Here is a 23170-nt window from a genome sequence, read left to right on the forward strand (position 1 = left end):
ACTGAAGATTCCATTTTTTACTACTGAATAATTTTTAGCATTTTCTTAAATTACATAACAGCTCGTTGCTCCTTTCCCATGATCGAGCGGAGGAAGGATCATTTGTTTCTCTCATGCAAAACCACTGCGAAACTCATGTGCATTATTTCACCGATTTCAATTCACAATTCATTCGCCAATTCACAATTGTGCCAAGCGAAGGTAGGAATAGAATCACGAAGATCATGTGCATGTTGTTTCTTCTTGAGAATCAAATAGATCCTTCGTTTTAGTCCTTCTTCTAAACATTAATTAATTGTACTATGCGTTCTCTCCAGTTTATTCGTCACACTAATTCAATCTACCTGCTTCGGAAGGGAGGTATTTACTTTAACCTACTTTGATTTAATGGAATGGACCACTTGCGACATGCAAATTACCTGAGTAATAATAATTTTCTATGTGCACGATAGGTGGGATCTTACAGAACAGTTCGTCAAATAGTTATTGTAGGTCGAGGTTGACCGTTTTCGTCAGGAGAAGAATGAGTACGAGCGGCAGGGCAGCACAAGAAACGCTACCTTCTCATCCACCCCCAAGCCTTTCAACACCACCAATCTCACCACCCCTCAGAATTCATGATGATAATCCTCAAAAAGGTCAAACCGCACTTCATCCCACTCCTGTTCCTGGCCTTCACCCTGCTAAAGTGACCTTGGGTCCCAGCAATAAACCGGAAGAGGAATTTTTCGACGATGAGAAAGCATTTCTTTCCAGTTGGGAGTGGCTTTTGAATTATGGACCAGGGTTTCCTGTTTCAGGAGGGAGCGTCAAAATAATTCATTCTCCAGACAAGTTCTATTCAACTTTGCTAGAAAAAGCGAAAAAGGCAACGAGAAGGGTCAGCCTCGCTTCATTATATTTAGGAAGTGGTCCTCAGGAATTAGAGTTGGTAATAATTTTTTATGATACGAAAATAAAATCTAATTGCAAGGGAGTGTATGGGAAACATAAAATTCAATTTGCTGAAAATATATAGGTTCAAGCTTTGGAAGAAAATGGTGCTTCAAATAAGAATTTGAAGATCAAAGTGTTGTTGGACTTTACCAGAGGCTCGAGGGGGTTAGCGATATCAAGTAGAACAATGTTGCTTCCCCTTATTAGCAAATGTTACGACTGCCAGGTTTGACACTTATATACTAACTTAAAATTTACTGATATTATTATTTACTTTTGTAGCTACTTGCACGTTTAAAAATTACTTATTAGGTCTTCTTATATCACACGCCTCAACTTCGTGGTCTCAAAAAACGATTTCTCCCTCAAAGATGGAATGAAATCATTGGTCTTCAACATATGAAAATTTATATTTTCGATGACAGTATAATAATATCTGGGTAAGCAGGGATCGTGATAAATGTGCAAATAAATTTTAATAAGTTAAATTATAGCACTAAATTATTAAATTCTTGTCATATAGGGCCAATTTATCAGCCGACTATTTTACAAATCGACAGGATAGATATTTTATGGTTGAAAACTGCAAAGAATTGGCTGATTTTTATGATCAATTAATTGATCGGGTTTCAGATTTTTCGTTTCAACTGGAGAAGACAAATTCAGTGGCATTAAAGCCTGATTGGAAAGTTCACCCCTCTGAAGGAAATTTACAAGAATTTGTGGAGCAGGCGAAACAACATGTCTTGTCGTTTTATGATAGGTACAAACAGGAAAATGTATCTCGACTAAAATCATACCAATCAGCAAAACGGCAAGACAATTCAAAACCGACAACATACTCGAATTCTAACTTGGAAGACACTTGGATATTTCCACTCATTCAAATGGGGTAAGTGTTAAAATTAGACATGAAAAGCAAATTGCATAAAGAATTCATGCTTTAAAGAAACTATAAATGTATACCAGAAGTCTGTAATTAGCTAATCATTAATAACTATAAATTTATTCTTTTTTCAGTGGGATTGGAATTTCATTAGACAAAAATGCAACATGTCAAATATTTGAAAATTCTCCACAAGGAAGTTTCATTAAACTAGCAACTGGATATTTCAATTTAACAACGGAATACATTGATAAAATAATTAAAAACTCGTCAACCAATTACGAAATTCTTATGGCTCACCCTAAGGTTTGTTCTACTAGAGACAATATAATTCTGGATTATATTAGTAATATTTAATGTGCCAGTCATACAACTTGTATGATACAAGAGAATTTCCTTGCAGGCCAATGGGTTTTTCGGAGCAAAAGGTTTTGCAGGAGGCATCCCAGCAGCATACACATTGTTAGCAAAGCAGTTTTTGGATAATGCCGATTACGCAAAACAAATGTATAGACTTTCGATGAGAGAATATCTACGTGATGGATGGACTTATCATGCCAAGGGTCTGTGGTACTATCCTCCCAATAGGATATTACCCGCAGCTACATTAATAGGATCTCCAAATTTTGGTAATTTTTATTAACAAAATTAGTAAAATAAACTATCTGCGTATTAGTGCGTATGCACAGTAAGCACTCACAATCAGTGCCACCGTTAAAATGATCCATTTTGTTTTGGTATTAGGTCATCGATCAGTATACAGAGACTTGGAAACTCAATTATATTTAGTCACCATTAATCCAATGCTCCAAGAGCAACTTGAAGAGGAACAACGTCATTTATTTAGCTTTAGTAAACCCTTTGTGACAACCGAGTTAAGTCAACCAAACCGTGTTGTTCCATTATGGGTACGAATGGTTATAAAGTTGTTTAGAAATTTTTTCTAGATTTCAAATGTGTAATTTTAATTGCCCTTAAAAATGTCCTACATCCAAAGCTGTTTATGCGGAAAATAAAGCTGTCAGTTTTCAAACAAGTAATAATTGTTTCTCAAAAAACATTACCTAAAGAATCCATATTATAGCCAAGTGGAAATAGAACGACTACACACAATTTGCCTATAATAAGTCGCATAATTCAATTTAGAACGCATTTGCATATTTGATGACATAAGTAGCGACCTTTCAAATCTGGCATTTCCGGCGATGTTTCCGTTTTCATGTCCATCTTTTTAAATGTTGTCCTATTGTGACACGCAATCCTCACCCAAGAACCATCGTCGTTGTCGTCGTACGTACTTAATCGCGCAGTTATTATTAGGCTCGAATCACCTCAAAATCTCATTCATACTATTAAACTAACTTTTCATAGTTTTTGGTTGTGTTAAAGTACTGGCAACAAGGTTCATTCATTATTATTTTCATGGTTCAAATCATTTTGTGAATGGGATCCAAAGTATATACTTGGACGGATACATACTTTTTCGTTTTAAACCCTAAACCAGTCTGCATCTGAAGTGCCAGCGTAATTTTCACATAAAGTGCACAAGATCTTCTTGCAAGCTAGGATGGTTCGGTTGTTTGCTGAGTGCATTCATTGTGAATGAAAGGTAAAACTGGGAATACCGAGAATATTGTTGCATGCATGCATATGTAGGTCTCGATATGGTCTCAATTCAGTAGAGTCGCCTGTGCATGTGTGTGTGTGAATCCGGATCATATTTCACGAGCTTCCTTCCTTTCCTAGAGGATGGCCAGTTAAAACTAGCGAAGAGGAAGATGTTGCTGCCAGAAAAGGATTTTAGACGGCTTTGGAAGATGAAACGAAGATGAAACGGAATACAGTTTTCTTTTCCTTCAAGTCATCTCATCTCGCATCATCGCAGTTGTTTCTTCTCCAGTTTCTTCTCCAAGCTCAGTTAGTTCCAGTTGGTTCAATCATGCAGCCTGTAAAAGGAAATAATAAAATAAGACTGATGTGAGAGTGTGTGGGAAAGTGCTTGAGTTGGACAAATTGAGACGATCTCAAAATATCAGAATATGTAATTCTACTTGTGCTGATACGGATTTAAAATGCAGGCCCACGACTATTACCATATTATTGTTAGAGCAGTGATAATTGTATCCAGTTGTTTGGTTCCAATGGGAAGAACATTGTTAACTTCTGACATCAAGTGGACACATGATTTAGAGCTCGAAGCCGGTTTTAAAGTGAGGTGGGATGCGGACGATCCTGATTTTCTGACAATGGAGATCAGTGCTCCAACCCAAGGGTATCTGGGGATAGGATTTTCTCAAAATGGCGAAATGTGGGGCAGTGACATTGCTATTGCGTGGGTGGACTCGGATGGAATTCCTCACATCAAGGCAACTTAAATACATGTCACGAACCTTGTATAGATTTCGTAATGATGAAGACGAATTAATTCAAATGTGTAACAGGATTTTCATGGAGTCGGAGCAGATCAGCCCGTGGAAGACGTACAACAGGACTACTTTTTAATCGCTGCTGTTGAACGGGATAACGAAACGACGGTTAGGTTTCATAGAAGATGGGAAACTTGTGATGATTTGCATGACGTTAGCATTGGGGTGAGTATGCAATAATAAAATGAACGCACTACAGTCGAAATTGAGATTTAATGAAGTCTCATTTGGTGTATATCCATTGGCAAACTTTAATTATTTTTCTTGCGAAATCCATGTGGAGAATTCGATTAGTATGTGAAGATAAATATGTAATGACGACAAAGAATGTGTATCAAATTATTCGATACACAAATATTACACTACTACAGAATGGTTTATGTAGTAGTTTCTGGTTGCAAGGATTACATGTGCAAGTTATTTGTCACATTCTCTTTTCAACAATTAGCCAACCAGTTTTTCATTCATAATATTTCTAGTTATCACCAATTATCGTCACCATTCTTCAAATTGGTACAGCTTGTTAGTGTGTGATCAACAACAGAATCAAGAGCACAAATGAGACAATGTCAGGGTGACGATTGTGTAATACCAGTAATGCTCACGTAGACCTCTTGTGATGATTTATGAACGTGTCCCAGCCAGATTGCTCACTTAATAAACCTTAAGGTTCAGAACTGACAAATGGTTGTGTCTCCACTTACTATTTACTAATTCAGCTATCATGGATCCAGTGAGACGACATAACCTTGCCGACCTAACATTATGACTATTTAGAACGGCACAATGACACTGATATGGGCATACGACACGGAAGACCCGTTCTCATCCCCCGACCAGCTCGAGGTATCTGGTTTCCCCTCCTGGCATGGAACAACTGTAACCCAAGGAAGTCAACTTTATGTCCACATGAGACTTCCCAACCAACCTCTGCCCTTTCCCGATGGAGACGATGGTCTAGGAACACCACCGACGGATGTGAAAGTCTGGGACCTCACATTGGAGAATGTAGCCACACAATTTTATATGCATACATACACAAGATTTATGCCGAGAGATATCTGTCAAGTTGCATGCATTTAATGTTAATCGTCTCAATTTACTAGGTGGATATTGATGGTTCCAAAAATACCCTATTCATGTGCAAACTCTTCCGATTTCCTATCCCTCCAAGTAGGAAAAAGTATCAGTTGATCGGGGTGTGGTAAAATATACGCATGCAAACGCATCGATTTTTAGCCCGAGTCAGGGCTTATGTACCCGTCATGTCCGTCTGTCTGTCTGTCTGTCTGTCCGTCTGTCTGTCTGTCCGTCTGTCTGTCTGTCTGGTTTGCGATAACTGCCGTTAAACTAATCCGATTGACTTGAGATTTTGCACAAATGTAGTATGGGTCAAATGAGGAGTTAAGTTCGAAGATGGACGAAATCGGTCAAGTGGTTGACCGGTGGGGGTCATATAGGTGGGTGGGGTATTATGCATCAAAATTTCAAAATTGCCGGAGAAAGCTGAAATTTGGCACAGAGGTTGATAATGGCTTCTAATGAAGGAATACAAAGCAAAATTCCAAAAATTTTCATGTGGAGGGACCCTAGGGGTGACCCATACCGATTATTAAAACTTATCCAATCGAACTGAAATTTGGTACATATGTTGTTAATGACTACCAATAGAAGAATATGAATTGAAATTGGACACATTTTCACCTGGACAGACCCTATGGGGTGACCCATACCAATTTTTCAAATTCGTCAAATTGAGCTGAAATTTGGTAGACAAGTTGGTAATAGCTCCTAATGAAGTAAAATAAGAAAAATTTTCACCTGGAGGACCTTATTGGGCGACCCAATAAGGTGACCAGGGAGAAAAATATGTGTGCACCAACAAATGTATACGAACCTAGTCACCCGGGTGGCTGGAATTTGCATATGTTGCGTCTAATATTACTAGGATAATATCCTGAGAGTTTTAGGAAAAACAATACACTCGTTTCAAAGTTATGGTCATGGTCAATACTGGTGACCAGGGAGAAAATATGTGTTGTGCACGAACAAAAGCATATGACCCTAGTCACCCGCATACCTGGAATTTATATATGTTACATTGAATGTTGGTAACATAATGGGTGCTATGAATAAAAAGTAGTAAATGCTTTTACTTCAAAAAATTCAAGTAAAAGGTCACCTTGGTATGAATAAAAATTTAGCAAATACTTTTACTTTTTAGCAAAAGTACTTACTTAAATTTCCATGACTTTACTTCGCAAAAAGTAAATGCTCAGGCTTCGTATGAATAAACAGAAGTAAAAGCTTCGAAAACGAAGTAAACTGTGAAGTTGCTATACCCCGAGCTTCAAGGTTTACTTTTTTAAATTCTAAGTCATTTCATTAATTTTTTTAGATTGTTTTTTTGACAATTCTATACTGGAATTGATTTTCAAAATTATTATGACCAAGTTTCCAATTTTTAGGCAGTTTTGGACACCCAATTTTGGACGCCCCAAATGTCCAAAAGTGTCAAAAATAGAAAATGGGGCAAAATGTTACCAGTTCTTTATTAACGACTTTTTTGAAAATCTATGCACAGTATGTAATGTATGTATCTCCTATTAATTTTGAGCATTTTGGTGTGCAAACTGAAGCACTGGTTTTTAAGATTCCAGACTAATGAGTGGATTTTCGAAGCCGATTTTCTCAAATTGTTATTGACCCATCGGGGTCAATAGAAATTTTTTAAATGGAATGTAACTTAGAGCAAATTTAATCATCAATTAAGCTGAAGATATGGAAAATTTGCAGCGCTTACGCAACTCGATTTTAAAAGAATGTCCTCTTGTTCTATTAAAAAACGTTCGCTCTGTAACCGCTTATCACACAGGACGAAGGGAGATGTCAACCCCCCTTTTTGACAAACTTTCCTCCATTTGCGTCACATGAAAATTATTTGAGACCCAAAATTGCACTAAACCCACTAATTTAGTTATGCTAAACAAGATTTTCGAGGTTTCAGTCATATTAAAAAATACAGTCCTAAAGGGGGGCGATGACGGTAAAAAATCGTCGAATACGAGTGGTATTGTGTTATTTCTGAAAATCGTTCCGGTCTTAATGGGACGTTATTAAATTACGCAACGCTAAAATGTTATTCTTTGAATCTCCCACCCCCCTCCCCCCTGTTATAACGCTTGCATAACGCTTTCGCAAAACCCTCTTCCCTTTGTAACAATAAAAATTTTAATTTTCCAAAAAAAACTTCATAATCAAACATTTTATTTTAAATTAAATAAAACTGGAGCAGCAGAAGAAATAAAGAACGAAAAAAACACAAATAAATCGTGTAAAACAAACGCAATTTTTAAAAATTGCATTTTGGGGCGACCAAAAAAGTTATAACAATTGCCTCAAACCCCCTCTCTATCCGTAACGGAATTTCCAACCCCCCTCCCTCCCCTTATAGCGTTACGAAATTTAAGAACATATCCTAAGCGTACATTTAGCGTAAATTGCATATACGCTAAATGTTCACTTTATTTCAAAAATTTTAATTTTTTTCGAAAATTTTAATTTTATTTCGAAAATTTTTTATTTTATTTCGAGAATTTGAATTTGAATTTGAAAATTTACTCGGTTTCCATGCAATAAAATCAAGTACTTGCTAAAAAGTACAAGTATTTACTTTGTAGTAAAAGTAAAGTTTTATTCATACCAAGTCTAGTAAATGCTTCCAGCTTTACCTTTTACTAATTTTGGGTGCTTTTACTTTTACTTGTTACTATGCAGTATTTACTACTTTTTATTCATACCAGGCAATATCCTGAAAGTTTTAAGAAAAAATATACACTCGTTTCAAAGTTATACTGGTGACCAAGGGAAAAAAATGTGTGCACTAACAAAAATTTAGTGATAGTGGATAAATTTTAGTATATGGGTTACCAAAGGCTCTTAATTGAAGAATTCGAAGTTTTAAAAATTTTAATTTGAAAACAGATTTACGCCTGACTCGGGCTATATCAAGTCTGCACTGTAGGTTTTTCAAGATTAGAAAATAGATTGATGGCATTTTTTTTAATTTAAAAGTTTCGTCCATTGATCACTGAAGAAAATGAGAGCAACATTTACCGCATTTCTCTCCATCAATGTCACATTCCGCCAAGCGTCTCTGAAAAATTCGACCAACACAAGACGAATTTAGAAGCAACAGTTGAGTGTTATAATAATGATAATGATGATGGTGGCGAAGAATACAATTCAAATTCATGGGACAATTCATGCACGGAACTTGTACTGTCGTGGACGTTTGGTTCACAAGGTGTGTGCAATGTATAAATATTATAATCGTCGGTATATAAATACTCTTTTGCAAACTATTAGCACGAGCAATATTTATTAAAGCTCCTTTTGACGGTTTCTAAATTGGGACTTAATTTATTAGGGGACATGTTTCCAGTCCATGTTGGACTGCTGCTTGATGATTTCAGTTCAACCCTCTTTAAACTGAAAGTGCACTACGATAATGTTGCTGAAAAGCAAGGTGAGAATATGTATCACATTTACGACAAGTTTTTCCCTGATAATCCACATTTGAGATTTTAAAAATTTATTGCTTTTACCAACCAACTGAACTTTTTTGCAGTTCTTGACAGTTCTGGAATTCGCCTATTTTTTACGGATGACCTGAGATTATATTCTGGAGGAATCCTCAGTGTTGGACACCGAATTTCGCCTTTCCTAGCTGTTCCACCTTCCCAAGAGGGCTTTAAGATTTATAGCGTCTGCTCGTCCGAATGCACTCGACACGTACGTAATAAAGTATTTCATTGCCAATGGAGAGAATCAACGAGAATTGCTTTTATTTCTTTATTTTATGAATTAGGGGATTCCGGATGGTGGGATCAACGTATTTAGTGTAATGCTACACAGTCACGAAACGGGTAGAAAAATCCGTCTTCGTCATATCCGAAATGGGAAAGAGCTGTCTCCAATTGCTGAGGTATAAACGTGTGTAGCATGTAAAATAATAAGCAAAATGCAGAACCTTTTACTTTAATTAAGTATGAAAACTACATATTGAGTACAATGATGCTGATGATTACTACATAACATAATTATTAATTGCTTAATCTGTCGATGGTGAAGCTTATCTTATCTTATCTCATCTTAAGTATTGCAAAATTGTCTCCACAGGACTCCAATTACACATACAAATACCAACAACACCGTCGTATGAAGGATGAAGTACGGATATTCCCAGGGGATCAGCTTGTTCTAGAATGCGAATACAATACACTGCACCGAGACAAGTTTACTTTCGTAAGACCTTATCCACACACAAATGTCGTTGTCATATGCTTAACATGTTTGATCACGAGTTGAAAGTATAATATCCTAATTCTACTAATAACAATTACAATACAATGAAAATTAATGAAATTGATAGAGTCATGAACAGTGATCATTTATGTCAGGGCGGTTACGCGATCGAAGCCGAGGAAATGTGCCAAGCCCAGCTATACTACTACCCAAAAGGGAATTTTGACATTTGTGAGAGTAAACCTGAATACAAATCCTTCTTTGCTGCCTTTGGGGGAGCAGGTGTAATGGGCGAAGGATTAATGCGAGTTGATCATCATCAACCTCTAGAGTAAGAAGAAAAAAACAATATCAATAATATAATGGGACATGATGCCACATTGCGAAAATTCTAATAATCCCCCTCTCTCTTCACAACCACACATTGGTCATGAGTGCTTGCCAAATTAATTGCAGTGATTACCATGCCGTGTTGTAATTATGTAGAGAAGGAGGAGGGGACCCATTATTGCCACCCCAATTCGTCTTAGAAAACTGGCCAAGATCTGAGGATACGAATCCTTTCGACACAGTTTTCATTGCCACCCCACATTCGGCTGCGTATAATGTTTCCGTGGCTCAAAGAATGGCAAATTTCGATTGGAGACTGAAACATGTTTCCAAAAATTTGGAAAATTCATGGAAAAATGGGAAACATTACATGTATTGCAAAGGATCAAACGAGTCGAACCCAATCATATACAAGGCATGCAAAATAAATTTATCCTGATTATGCGCATGTATGTATTTATTTTTATTCCTAACTTTTTCATTTCCATTTTTCAGAACCACGTTACCGAAATTCCTCGGTTTCAAAAGTACTCGAGATCTTTAAACTCCATTTGCAGGAGACCTGCTAGTTATAAAAATTCTGCAAACATTACAATTGGCGAAACTATGTTATTGATATCATTTGGGTTACTCGCCAAAGTTGTGTTTGACGTTAATGGGTACTTTGTTCATTAACATAAAACATAATTAGCCTTATTATGTTCTCTCAGGAAATTTTCGTCATCTGAAAATTAATAAATAATCAAAATACTGCTACTTTTGCACAATAGACGTGTTTGATCATTCGCAGAATAGTATAATAAATAAGTTTATTCCATAATTATTAACGAATGTCCTATGGTATGCACTCCGCTAGTCATTAGTACGGCACATGGAAGTGGTCAAGAATTATTAGCAACGAATCCAAGTAGGTAATGTCACTATAACCGATTTCCTGCCAATTCTAATCATCATTCCATCTTATCCTTTGTAATAATGCTGTATCAAGGTGAACCGAATGACAGATAAGGCCAGAATTAAGTAATACGGAATAACCGATCGAATACAACACAATTCATAATTTGTAAGCTGACCTCATCACCAATGAATTATAAATACATGTGCACAGTTTAAAAATGATTGTCATTTGAAGGCAAATAATTTCACTACTGGCGAACTATCTATAGCTTCAATCGGCTTATGGCTTATTACAATTTTTAACAACGCTCCTCAAACTCAGCGTCTCGACTTCCAATCACAAATAATTTATGTATTATCATTTTCACTATTACGAAATAGTATGGATCCTAAATTATGTCTAGCTGCATAAATGCACACATCGAGATATTGCTGCGATTCAAACAATGGAAACAGGTGTGTGGTGCATGCATACTATGCAAATTTAAATTATAATACTTCTCCAATTCTAATACCTACATATATGGAATTGCAATGAAGGGAAATAGTTTTGCGCTGTCTGCTTATCAAAAATGAAATTGGCATGCACAAAACAAGCAATGCAGAAGTTTATAAAAAGCAAAAAAAGACCAAGGATTTTCGCGAATCCTCTAAAATGGATCCGCTCATTAGAACTAGTCCAATTTCAGAGATTTGTACGATATCTGCCAAAAACTTCGCACTAAATAAATGCTACAAAATAGAATAAAATATGACGCACCACTTTGACGTGATTGCATCAGTTGATCAATGACTTGTCTTGCCCTCATGTATAGAGTGCATTTTAGTTGAAAGTAACTGGTGAATAGTCCTAATTCTTAATTTGAAGGTGCACCATTCAAATGAAAGTTACAAAAGTCATTTATTCATATTATTAAGGTCCACACCCAGACACGGTCGATAGGTAGAAATAGATGTGTCCTTATTCATCTCCCCTTCTCAATACATGCTTACGTACAAATTCAAGCTGGCTGCCTGTAGTCGACCGATGCACACAATGCATATCGATGAACGATGCCAAGCGATCTCAGTAACAAACAACGTGTTAATATTATGTAACAATTTTCATAGGCGTGTGTTATTAGAAGTTTATTGTGGTCACATTATAGGATATCACTAATGGATGTACATAGATGCATTTTGAAGAAAGCTAGAACGCTACTGCCTGCACACATCTACGAGTTGAACTTGAGGGTACTTGTACGTGTGATAGTATTACTGCGGAAGGTGGATGTGGTTTACAAAGGGAAAATTAAAATCTTATGCATGTTTATTTATGTCTACAACGCTTTACTTCAACGCATATAAATACAAATGGGAACTCTTGGGAGTCATCATAGTCAGTGGTCACAAGTCAACAAGAGTAAACAGCTCAAAAACTAATATTAAACAAAATGTACAAGGTATGGCGAGCATTAAGTGCGATTATTAAACGTGAATTGTGATATCGATCCGAATTTTACATTATTTTCAATTTCGGGTCCGCAGGTCGTGTCCTTTCTCTCCGTCGTGGCTGCTGCGTCTGCGGGCGTGATTGCTCCAGGTTACGCGGCTGCCCCCATCTACCCAGCCCCCGTGGCGGCTGCCCCTCTCGCATACGCTGCTGCTCCCATCGCCAAGGTTCACGCCGCCCCCGTCGCTTATGCTGCCCCTCTCGCCAAGGCCGTCGTAGCTCAACCAGAGCCATACGGTGAGACGAGTCACCCAACCGTACCGAATTTTTGGTAGCAATTTGGTAAACAATTTAAATTTTTGAACAACAATTTCAGACCCAAATCCACAATACAACTACGGATATTCCGTTGCCGACGGTTTGACCGGAGACTCCAAGACCGCATCTGAAACGAGAGACGGAGACGTCGTCAAGGGACAATACTCTCTCGTCGAGCCCGATGGTGCCATCCGAACGGTCACCTACACCGCTGACCCCGTCAACGGATTCAACGCCGTCGTCGACCGACAAGCCCCAGGCGTTGTCAAGGCCGTTGCCCCTGTTGCCCCCGTTGCAGTGGCCAAGGTAGCAACCTACAATGCAGCCCCACAATTCTACTCTCCTCACCATGCCGTATAAATTCAAACTCTCATTCTAATACTTATACTAACTCTTGTTTGGAGTCTACATTCTTGTGTTCAGGCTAACAAAAAACCCTGATTCGGCATGATTGAGTAGGTCTCTGAGAAATGAGTGGCTTAAAAATCTAAATTTTTACTGTGTTTTTAAACAATAGGTCGCCGCCGCTCCACTTGCTTACGCCGCTCCAGCGATCGCCAAGGTCCACGCCCCAGTTGCTTATGCTGCTGGTCCAGCAATCGCAAAAGTTTTCTAAATTATCCAATAGTTGTTGTTCCTAAATTAATTCTTTAAAAATGAGCTATGTTGTGCGAACACCTTATTTTCTTACCATGAATAATGCTCAAAACATGTTGTGATGATTATCTCCTAACTTTTCTTCTAAAACGTGTTAAATTCCTGATATCTTCAAAACCTTGTTAATTATTTCCTATCTATCTATAAACAAATGCGTTTGATTGGTTATGTCTGTTGTATTCTACCAAAAATAGTACTGAAAAATACAACTATACACAATCTTTGTTCAGCAAAATTTTATTCTTTATCAGCATTTATAATATTTATGGTAATTGACATTATAATTATCATAATATGGTGCGTATACTTGACATAATCTTAATTTTTTGCTTGCAGTAAGAATACGACATACGTCATTATTCCACTCATGACAGCGAGTAATGAGCTTCTGGAAAATGTGAAAAACCCACCTGCCGAAAAGGCTATTGGATTTGCAGAACTGGACATCAGGTGTGCTAAAATCATATTGACGTCCATGGGTTTAGGGTTGTTAACTTGCATCAAAAATGAACTAAGCGTCCCATTAAAACAAGCAGAATACCCGTACACTGCTCCTAAATTGATAAAAATTACAACAGTTCTAATAGAAAATGCCATAAAGTTGACCGTAAAAATAATTGCATCGACTCCATCTACAACTCCTGAACCCATGTAATTGATTTGGAGGAACAGGAGTAAGCAACTCATAAAAACCAAAAAACCAGTGTCAAGCATTAGAAGCTGCCCAAATATGCAATTAATCAAACGCTGCATGTTGGCAACACAATTGTATCGTTTAATCGCCAGCATAATTTGTCCAGTCCCATCCGAATCGAATTCCTGGTCATAGTAATTTGCAGAATTATAACCATCCACCGCGGTTGGTTTCAATGCTGAGTACGACAGGTCCCGATTGTCACCAGTATTCTCCATCCTTGCTGACAGGACAGGGTACATTATTTCACGCCTTCCTTCATTTACTTTCTGAATGTAAGGATGATCCGCCATGTTCTTATTAGAGTTCATCCCTCCACTGCTGATCTTGTTGTTCCCAGCAGCAGAAAAAGATTGCCGAAATCGAGGACTTCCATCCAAACTTCTCTGCAATTCGGTTCGAATCGCAGTTAAAGTATTGCAAAAGCATGTGGCCAGACTGCAACAAAGGACTTCAATGTACGCAATCGCACACGACTTGATTATGACGACATAGCATTGAAAACAACACGCGAGTGCGATTTCCTCAGAAGTGGGTTCCCTGTCCAAATTGGCCAAGATTGAAATGTCCGTTCTTGGATTCCGTATTAACAGATTGCACGTAAATCCACATGATACCGCCCCGAGAAAGATGTAAGCCACGTACAATCGTCGAGAATAGGCCAGCGTCTTGTCGCAAGTGATCATTCCTTTCAGAGGGGTTTTAAACTCTCTCATTTTCTCAAAAAAGAGCGTCATCCTGTTCCGTTTGATAAAGGTGGCGATCAGCATCGAGACGGGAAGAAATGAGCCAACGCACCACATTCCAAGATTCACTTTCTCGGGCATGGGACGGTTGCGTTGAAAAGAGAAGTAAAACTGGATGGTCAAGTATACGGAGTATGTCGACATGATAAGTAGAGTAATAATTGTACGAACAACTTTTAAAGATCTCAACCGGAAAACGAGAATCTCTCCGCCAGCTATTTCGTGGGGGCAGACGCCCACCAGCTGATTCACAATCACGATGGGCCTGATAATGCTCATCAGCGTGGGCTCTTTTTTCTCCATGATGATGCCTCGTTTATGTAAAATTTGTACAAGTAATTACAATGATGATGTCCAAAATAAGGTGACCATGTTCTCAGGAACAACTCTTTACCGTTACTGGGGTGAATAGTCACTGACATTCTACTCTGAACGTCGTCAGAGGTTATCAAACGATGTACATATGTCAACGTCGATGTACATAGTTAATAGACGTTTAGTTGTTTCATGTATCCACCCAATTCCATCAAATTCGCTAATTTCTTGTAATAAGAGGCAATTTCCATGATGGAATTGCGCTATCTCACCTACCGAAGATATCTATGCGATACATATACCTACACAGTTGTGACGCATGTACATGTGTATCTGTTAATTTGATTAAATTTATGCATGTAGTGAAAATTCCCTGTCCAAATATTGTCGCAGGGAGTCATTCATTATTTTGTATGCAGAATAAACAGACCGGAACTAAATATTTAATAACAATAATTATGTAAGACTATTATACACTGTAAAAATCTCCGGTAACAAATAATTTATTTTCCCATTAGATTTACATGATCAGTTTTAGAGGAAATAGAGAAAAGTAACAATGGCCGAAAGATGGATAAGCTGCCAAGAAAATAATCCTGCTGCGCCTGCTTTGGCACCACCACCATGCGGCTTTTCTTTGCAAACTCCTTCATAGGCGAGAGTAATATCTGCACAAATTAATTAGAAATTAAGTTAATTCCCTGTATGATTGTTTACGCAAGTAAATTTTGTTATATACTTGGGGTGGTTTTAGCAGCGCAATTAAGACCGCAGATATTTGTGTATGTAACATGATTCGTCCCACACACGGGTTTCCACTCCTGCGTACAAATGCACATTTCGCCCAGAACAGGGGTCATCCTGGTCAGATTAATGGTCAACGCGAGACAAGAAAGTGTAAACCACAGTTTTAGAATTTTCTCCATTGCGTCGAAAATAGTTCCTGTTGCTTATTTACAAAAATTGGAGTTAAAAAGCCGTTAGTCGGAAGCGCACGAGTCGTGACTTTGTATGAATCACTCACTCTCAAACTGTATGACAAAAGACGGACTCAATTAAATAATTCCTTTAGAATGTGCTTAATCACGAAAGCGCAAGCACTGAATAAAATTATGTAGTATCCTTGTAAAATAACAAACTTGTAGTGACCGAACAAATTATGATTGCGCTACATATTCATCTTACATGTCCAAAATTAATTTATAGACTTCCACATGGCATATGTGCACATATACCTGGTTATATCAATATGAAATGATTATAATGTTGCGGAATTTTAGCTCTCAACTGCATATCTACAAATATATACATACGCAGTATTAGAAGCGATAAAAATACGATCCAGGGCGAATAAATGAAATTTATTAAAGATGTTGACCATATTGAAATTAGGCTGATTGTGAGTACGTATTAATGGATATATTTTACATTGTAATTACAATTTTGGAACTACTCATCTAAACAGTTATACCTCCAACCTCTTTTTATAAACATAATTTTACCAAAAACAACATGACGATAATACATACTATGTACACAAGCATGATATTTTTACTAACCGCATCTGAATATGTAAGACACTTGTACATAACTCATAACGATCATTCCGGACAAGAAAATGTAGGTATTTTTCCAACAAGATGATTTATTACAGAGTTCGTAATTGCTATTAAATGAGTAATTCCAGAATTGTATAATCACAAAATAATTTAACGTTATTCTCTTTGACTCATCCTCATGAACAAAAAAAATGTTAGAAATATAGGAAACAAATGCCCTCGTTGATAGCAGAATCTATTAACGTATCCACAATTTGATAGAATTTCCAATTAATTATGAAATTTTTCAATAAATTAAGAAACATATACAAATAAATTTTCACATGAAATAAATATTTTTAAAATTTATTGCATCTTAAAAAAATTGTATCAATAAATTATAAATATTATAGCAATAATCCAAATAGTTCATCCAACTAAAATCCAACTAAACGTTCATCGCGTTGACCTCCTCCCTAACAAACTCCGGAGTGCACCACATAAAGGCCTAAAAATGAAGAGTTGAAGTAGAATTCTCAACAAATTACACAAAAATATAGGCTGTTATGTAACTCACCTGAGTTTTGAGCAGCAGCGCATCTGAAGAGACAGCCATTGCTGTATGTTTGACCGTTTGAGGCGCAGACGGGGCGGTACTCGAGTGTGCAGAAACAACCCTTTTGACCGTACACTGCTTCAAGGATCATCAAGACGAAAAGGAGCCCAAGTGTGATTGCAACGTAGCTTTTCATTTTTGTTTATATTGCTGTTTCGATTTAAAAAAAAAAATGTCTGAAAAGGTGATTTACTTATGATGAATGTAGCAAGAAATTAAGGTTTGTATGCTTGTTCGTATATGAAATAAATTGATCCTTCGCTCTCTTATATATAGGCGGCCTGCACACGGCTTGGCATCCAAAATAAACAATTATCATCGAAGCAAGTAGGTCCACAGAATAATTAATTTACATCAAAATGCCATTCACAAATACACACATGGTGGGAACAATCAGAAAATAACTTGAAATGGCAAACAAACCCGGAACTCTGAAAACTCGTAAAGTCGCCATAAATAAAAATATTATCAGAATGTTCTAGGCCCACTACATTAAAGTGTTAAAATTGGTCTAATTTCCAACTGAATGAGCTGCAAATCGGAATTCTCTGGTGATGACTCGACCATGGTTGACAACAATCATTGACACTTGAATGTGCTAAATATTGATGATCAAGAGGTATAATGACGAATCGCAATTAAATAAATTAACCAGGTGTGCATCCTTTAACAATATTAAAATTGGATTAATTTCAAGGCTAGTTTATTTCTGTCATCATAAAACATATACTTTAAACATCACAAATAAAGTCTGTGGCAGACTTCTTTCCGTGATTTATTTTTTAATAAATATTTAATAGCCAAAAAACATTAGACGTCCCGTAAAGTAGGTGAGATCCGGAACAATGCTCAGTACAAGTATTAGCATCGCCGTGAACCAAAAATTCACTTGTTGCAAGAGAGGGATGAACGAGAATGCCAAAAGTCCTTTACCGTTTCTGAAAAATTATATTGCGACAGCAAAAAAAAATCAGCTAATTATGCACAGTAAATTTATTAGTGGAAGTTAGAAAACAGGCTATTTTATCCAAACTTACGACATTGCATGACACAGGAGCATGTAGAAACCTATCAAAGTTGTATATGAAAATACTTGAGCACACAAAGTGGGCCACGTAAAATATCGTCCTTCCACCAAAACCTGCAATAAATCCATCACATTCTCCATCTTATTAAGAAGTAATTCCGAATGAGAAAATTAAGAAAGCAAATAACGGCTCCTACGACCCACCTTAGTGTCAGTTATAATAACAATTATGCTGCTAATGAACAAGCTAAACGATCCATAATCATTAAGTGACGATCCATCAATCCAAACGTATCTTGGAACGTAGTAGCAAATCAATATGTGCCATATTCCGATCAAATACCACCTTGAAACGTTCTTTAAGGACATGTGCGCATTTCTCGTAATTTCTCTGTAAAGCCGCGGAGAGTTCAGCAATTCTTCTTTGGAGTACTGCTGATCAACTAGACCTTGAACGACCACTGGGATCGATGTAAATGCGATGGTAAACATCATGACAAACGTGGAGTCGAATATAGTCTTCAAAGAGGGAAACAAAGTAATAATAGTTATTGACCCTTTGCTTAATTGCGACTGTGTTTAAATATGCATGTACATGTGAACACGCAGAAACGCAGTCAATCGTTATCGTACCTGTGCAGAGAAGCCCGTGTCAAATCCATACAAGAAAATTTGGAAGATAAATACAACCCCTCGATAGAAAAAGTATGTGATCAGTGCAGAGAGCCGATGGTAGTACCAAGACCCGTGTACCAAAATAGCTTTCTGCAGGAACCTGAACCTCGGCACGGCAAAATCGGATTCTCTTGCAGCTTGGAGACCCTCTTTGCCAATTATGCCTGGAAACAAAATATGCTACCATTGACGAGTTCGATAAGATATTGGACAATTATCACAACAAATTTATGCACCTATTCCCAAATGCGCCTCCCTTAACATTGCGCAGTCATTGCCGCCGTCCCCCTGTTTTAAGTTATTGACTCAAATTTGTTTTTTTTCTTATTAAAGGGGTAAATTTTACCACTGCACAAGTTTTGTACTGCTTTTTCGGATTATTCTTAACGAGATGAACAACTTGACTTTTCTGGAGAGGCGCCATTCTGCAGAATATTACGGACTTGGCTTCAATAATAATTCTACGAACGAGGTCCTTGCAGCATTCCAAAGCCAGTGCGAAACTTTGTCCATCCATGACTAGAACGGATGATGATTCCGCGGATAATTGTCTGTTAAGCAAATTTCTGTTAGCCTAGTGTACATAAATCCAGTAAAATAAATAGGTTATAATTCAAATTACGTGAATTCATGCAGACGCTTCTCGAGTATTGCGTTTTCGTGCATTTGTTCCACAATAAAAATTTTATCCGCATTTTCCTTTGATTCATGCGATGATGAAATAATGCCACAAGTTGATCCCACACTGATTGCAGTTTCAAGTTTATCCCCAGTCTGGCATAACAAGCAAATCATTGCATGTTATTTGAGACCCAAAAGAGGTGATATTTATGTCTTCCTTACCAACATGAGTATTTTTATGCCAGCTTCTTTTAAAGAGTATAAGGTTTCGGGAACTCCTATAATAATCAGAAAACAGAGGTTGAGTTAAGCTAAAATTTATCCCATGTAATCAATTATTTCTCAGTATTTGCGCAAATAAATGCAAGAAATTGATACGCAAATCTTACCAGGTTGCAGCTTATCTTCAACCCCAGTACATCCTAGCAAGTGCAAATCTTGCTCCATTTGAACGTACAATTTGTTTAAGTATTCAGGGGAGCTTCTATATTCCTCATATTTCTGAAGGAATGTGTCTACTTCAGGCCTCTCCAACTTTTTGAACGCCACTACAAGTGTACGATATCCCATCTGGATAGGAAAAATTTGAGCTATATAATTGTATAATTTTGTAGCAGACTTAAATAGGTAATTATTAGTGGTAACCTTTGCAAAATCTGTGACATGGTTGGCAGTAAGATCAATAAGGGTCTGGGAACTTTTGGTACATTTTGGAAGAATTGATGATTCTGCCCCTTTTGAGAACATGTAACATGTCCCAAGCTCGTCTTGAATTATTGTAGACATGCATTTTCTGTCTAGAATCAAATGTAGCGTTAATTAACCAAGTCTGATCAAACCTAGTGCTGCGTATTTATATTATTTTTCTAACCAGAGTCAAATTCAAGTATCGCCAAAGTCTTCATTTCTTTAACATTACCAAATTTTTTCAGAGTAAAATTTTTGTCTTGGCCCCCAAGAAATTGAACATTCAATGAGTGTGCCATCTTTACTAGAATCTCCTCGTCTAAACTACTAGTTTGATATACAAGTTGTCCATTATCGTCATTTCCAAAATTATCACTATCACGTGGCAAAACTCGCAGCGTGTGACAAACTGCTAGCGTCTCGAGAAATGCATTGTACAATTTTTCATGCTCTTGGTCTAGAGTTTCATTTTCATTGATTTGTTTCAACTTGCTGGATTCGCTGTATTCGTACTTAACTCCATTGATTGAACAGCATCGGAAAACCAGGTCGTTATCAGTCAGCGTCCCCGTCTTGTCACTGAATAAATACTCAATTTGCCCAAGTTCTTCATTCAAATCAGACGTATTACAAATTGGTTGTGCCCCAGTGTCAGGACAAATCATTTCTTGGTCCCACCCAAAAAATTTGCTGCAACCCAACTTTTGTACCTCTGTCAAAATTATGTTTAAAAAAGAGAGATTAGAGTCCATATCTATCTGGGTATATGTTTTAAATCATTTTGAATTCACATATTGCCATTATGCTTACCGAACGAAACACTCAAAGAGACCTAAAATTTACAAAATAATACAAGTATTTAGTAGTGGTGACACTAAAATTTGGCCGGATTGATAAAAAATATTCCAAATTACGGGAATCATATAGCACAGGAGCACACAGTAAGCGAAAAAAATGGTGATCCCATGCTTGGAATCGCTATCATCGTTTTTTGGTAGATACCACATTCCTCCTGCAACAACAACAGGGGAATAATTTCACTTTGTTATAAGTATATTCTCACAAAATGATGTTTCAGGGCATAGTAGGGTTACCAAACTTGTTGTCTTTATACACGAAACTGAGTCCCAACGATATTGACGACAAGGTTAGAAGACCAATGAACATCCCAATCACAATTTTGTTCATTGAGCTTTAAAAGAAAAACATTATGGTTGAGGAGGATAGTTGAACTTTATTTAAATATTTTCATACTCACTGCTCAATAGTTGAGAATTTAGAGGTTTTCACTTTGCTAGAATTCATTGAGAGTCGAGTATCTCTTCCCGTGTAGATTGCAACAGCATAAACGCTTCGACAATTTTTAACCCTGGTTCCTCTTAGAAGTACATTTTCCATTGTAATCTGCACCGGTTTATCAAAAGTAGGTGATGTTATTTGCCCGTTAAAACTGTATAAATCCGAATTTGGTTGTTCATATTGGAAAAAATATTTCTTGAGTTTATCTGAGATGACGCGATTATCCTCCAAAATTAAATCTAATCCAGGTGAACAGAATCGCATCTATTTAGGACAAGTGACATAATGTAATAATCATAAAGGATTAAGCGAGATAAGCTGTTGTATACTTTTAAATTGGATTCCCCATCAAGGTTATCTGATCTTATCTGACAAAAAGATTGGGACTGGCCAGAGGTGGATTCACACGCAATAAGCAACAGGTCACAGGGTACAGCCTCATCCCCTTCCAATTTCACCAGTTGGCCAACCCGAATGTCTTTCGCGTTCAATTTCTACTTGTACACGTATTGAAACTGTTATTGATTATTTTCCCCTCAGTAATATCAAACAATTCATCACTTACAATAACGTTTCCATTTTCGTCGACTATGTGGACTACGGCAAAATTAATGCTAGCATCTGCCCTATGTCTCATCCAATCTTCGTATCCTTGTTTCTGAAATTAAAGACTGTAATTTAGATACTTACGTGAAAGTTCCTTATTTGTTCCTTTTACTCTCTACCAATTTACGTATGTGGATGCACACTTTAATTCTTTTATAGAATCACAATTTATGTTTGTATATTTAGCTAATTTCAGTAATATTTAGGCACTCGAGAGGGGTCTCACAGCAATCCATCGACTAACTAAGAGTCATACATATTTATTGGTCAAGTCTCATTGAGACTTGAGAAAAAGGCGTTACATGAGAAGATCACGATACTACATATTCAACATTTATGAAGTATCACCTATTGAAACGTCTTGAACAATTTTGTCAAAAGTGTGGTTTTCTTATTTATAACCTAACCGTTTATATGAACGAAATGTGTAGATCGTATTATTTACCGTTGCAGTGATTCCAATCACGAACACAAAGGCTGCAATGTATGGAATAGGTTCCACGGGAATATCTATCGAGACCTTCCGGGCAATTCAGAAAATAATGAAACTGGTGAGAAATTGTCAAGTAAAGAAAAATTATGTATGAAAATATTGTACCTGAATAATAATCAAGCAGAGAAAGAAAAAATTAACCATGCGTCGAAATTGGAAAAATAGATTTCTGGGTAAAAATGTTATCAGCGTGTACTGAAAATTGAGACACAGCGTGCAGAAATTATTATTGATTCATTTTTTTTACTAATTTAGATGGTACCGAAACCTACGTACCTTTGAGGTGGTCACAGTATTATCAGCAAACTCTTTATTTTTCTTGGGTTCATCTTTCAAAAAGTTTATTTCTCTCAATTTTTGAGCTGAAGCTGCCATTATGTATAATTCTTGAGATTTTTGGATGGATTATTTTGGAATGCACAATCGGACGGGGTCTCACGTGCAGTATTAAACTACATCTCAACACGGTCAATTTTGATTGATTAAGTGGCAACTACATGTTTAATTTAAGAACGATCAAGTAGCAGATTGATTTGATCTCTTCTTTGGGACAATGGATGATAATACCTGCATCATTAAAGGCGCATGACGTATTGCAAGATAACCATTGCATTCCAGGTTTAATTGATATGATAACATTCCAAGGTCGGTGATACAAATGAAT

General features: G+C 37.0%; 4 protein-coding genes and 2 long non-coding RNA genes across 8 annotated transcripts; 4 read left to right on the plus strand and 2 right to left on the minus strand.

Moving 5' to 3' along the window:
• Positions 1–53: 53 nt before the first annotated feature.
• LOC110851793 (CDP-diacylglycerol--glycerol-3-phosphate 3-phosphatidyltransferase, mitochondrial) lies at positions 54–2862 on the plus strand. The gene is made up of 9 exons (XM_022099693.2): positions 54–201; positions 318–360; positions 453–931; positions 1019–1162; positions 1249–1376; positions 1460–1828; positions 1957–2128; positions 2226–2451; positions 2567–2862. Exons 1-9 carry the CDS (start codon positions 79–81, stop codon positions 2767–2769), a joined length of 1887 nt encoding a protein of 628 aa, XP_021955385.1. The 5' UTR covers positions 54–78; the 3' UTR covers positions 2770–2862.
• On the minus strand, positions 2760–4040 carry LOC118436170. 2 transcript variants are annotated; one of them, XR_004835272.1, is made up of 3 exons: positions 3916–4040; positions 3004–3768; positions 2760–2940 (listed from the first exon to the last, which is right to left on the minus strand). It is a non-coding gene; the product is annotated as an uncharacterized LOC118436170 (long non-coding RNA). The 2 variants fall into 2 exon arrangements; XR_004835270.1 differs by having other exon boundaries at positions 2760–3768.
• Positions 3750–10641, plus strand: LOC110851960 (DBH-like monooxygenase protein 1). Its single transcript, XM_022099908.2, has 12 exons — positions 3750–4188; positions 4264–4413; positions 5026–5256; positions 5355–5447; positions 8323–8554; positions 8678–8776; positions 8879–9042; positions 9119–9235; positions 9430–9555; positions 9711–9886; positions 10042–10300; positions 10381–10641. The coding sequence occupies exons 1-12, from the start codon at positions 3895–3897 to the stop codon at positions 10558–10560; spliced, it is 2121 nt and encodes a 706-aa protein (XP_021955600.2). The 5' UTR covers positions 3750–3894; the 3' UTR covers positions 10561–10641.
• A 1429-nt stretch (positions 10642–12070) lies between these two features.
• On the plus strand, positions 12071–13424 carry LOC110851682 (cuticle protein 21). Of its 2 annotated transcripts, none has more exons than XM_022099552.2 (4): positions 12071–12224; positions 12310–12511; positions 12591–12886; positions 13050–13424. In XM_022099552.2, the coding sequence occupies exons 1-4, from the start codon at positions 12216–12218 to the stop codon at positions 13146–13148; spliced, it is 606 nt and encodes a 201-aa protein (XP_021955244.1). In that variant the 5' UTR covers positions 12071–12215; the 3' UTR covers positions 13149–13424. The 2 variants fall into 2 exon arrangements, with proteins under 2 accessions (XP_021955244.1, XP_021955245.1); XM_022099553.2 differs by having other exon boundaries at positions 12591–12838.
• A 4349-nt stretch (positions 13425–17773) lies between these two features.
• LOC110851961 (probable phospholipid-transporting ATPase IF) lies at positions 17774–23038 on the minus strand. Its single transcript, XM_022099909.2, has 20 exons — positions 22783–23038; positions 22612–22701; positions 22459–22533; positions 21973–22065; positions 21737–21901; positions 21367–21671; positions 21203–21300; positions 21023–21120; positions 20919–20940; positions 20293–20820; positions 20067–20218; positions 19811–19991; positions 19644–19699; positions 19423–19574; positions 19147–19351; positions 19037–19088; positions 18759–18964; positions 18330–18644; positions 18136–18239; positions 17774–18036 (listed from the first exon to the last, which is right to left on the minus strand). Exons 1-20 carry the CDS (start codon positions 22879–22881, stop codon positions 17892–17894), a joined length of 3141 nt encoding a protein of 1046 aa, XP_021955601.1. The 5' UTR covers positions 22882–23038; the 3' UTR covers positions 17774–17891.
• Positions 22008–22551, plus strand: LOC118436152. Its single transcript, XR_004835259.1, has 3 exons — positions 22008–22140; positions 22220–22393; positions 22467–22551. It is a non-coding gene; the product is annotated as an uncharacterized LOC118436152 (long non-coding RNA).
• Positions 23039–23170: the final 132 nt, after the last annotated feature.

The sequence above is a fragment of the Folsomia candida genome, unplaced genomic scaffold, assembly GCF_002217175.1.
Source record: "Folsomia candida strain VU population unplaced genomic scaffold, ASM221717v1 Fcan01_Sc007, whole genome shotgun sequence".
Lineage (NCBI taxonomy): Eukaryota > Metazoa > Arthropoda > Collembola > Entomobryomorpha > Isotomidae > Folsomia > Folsomia candida.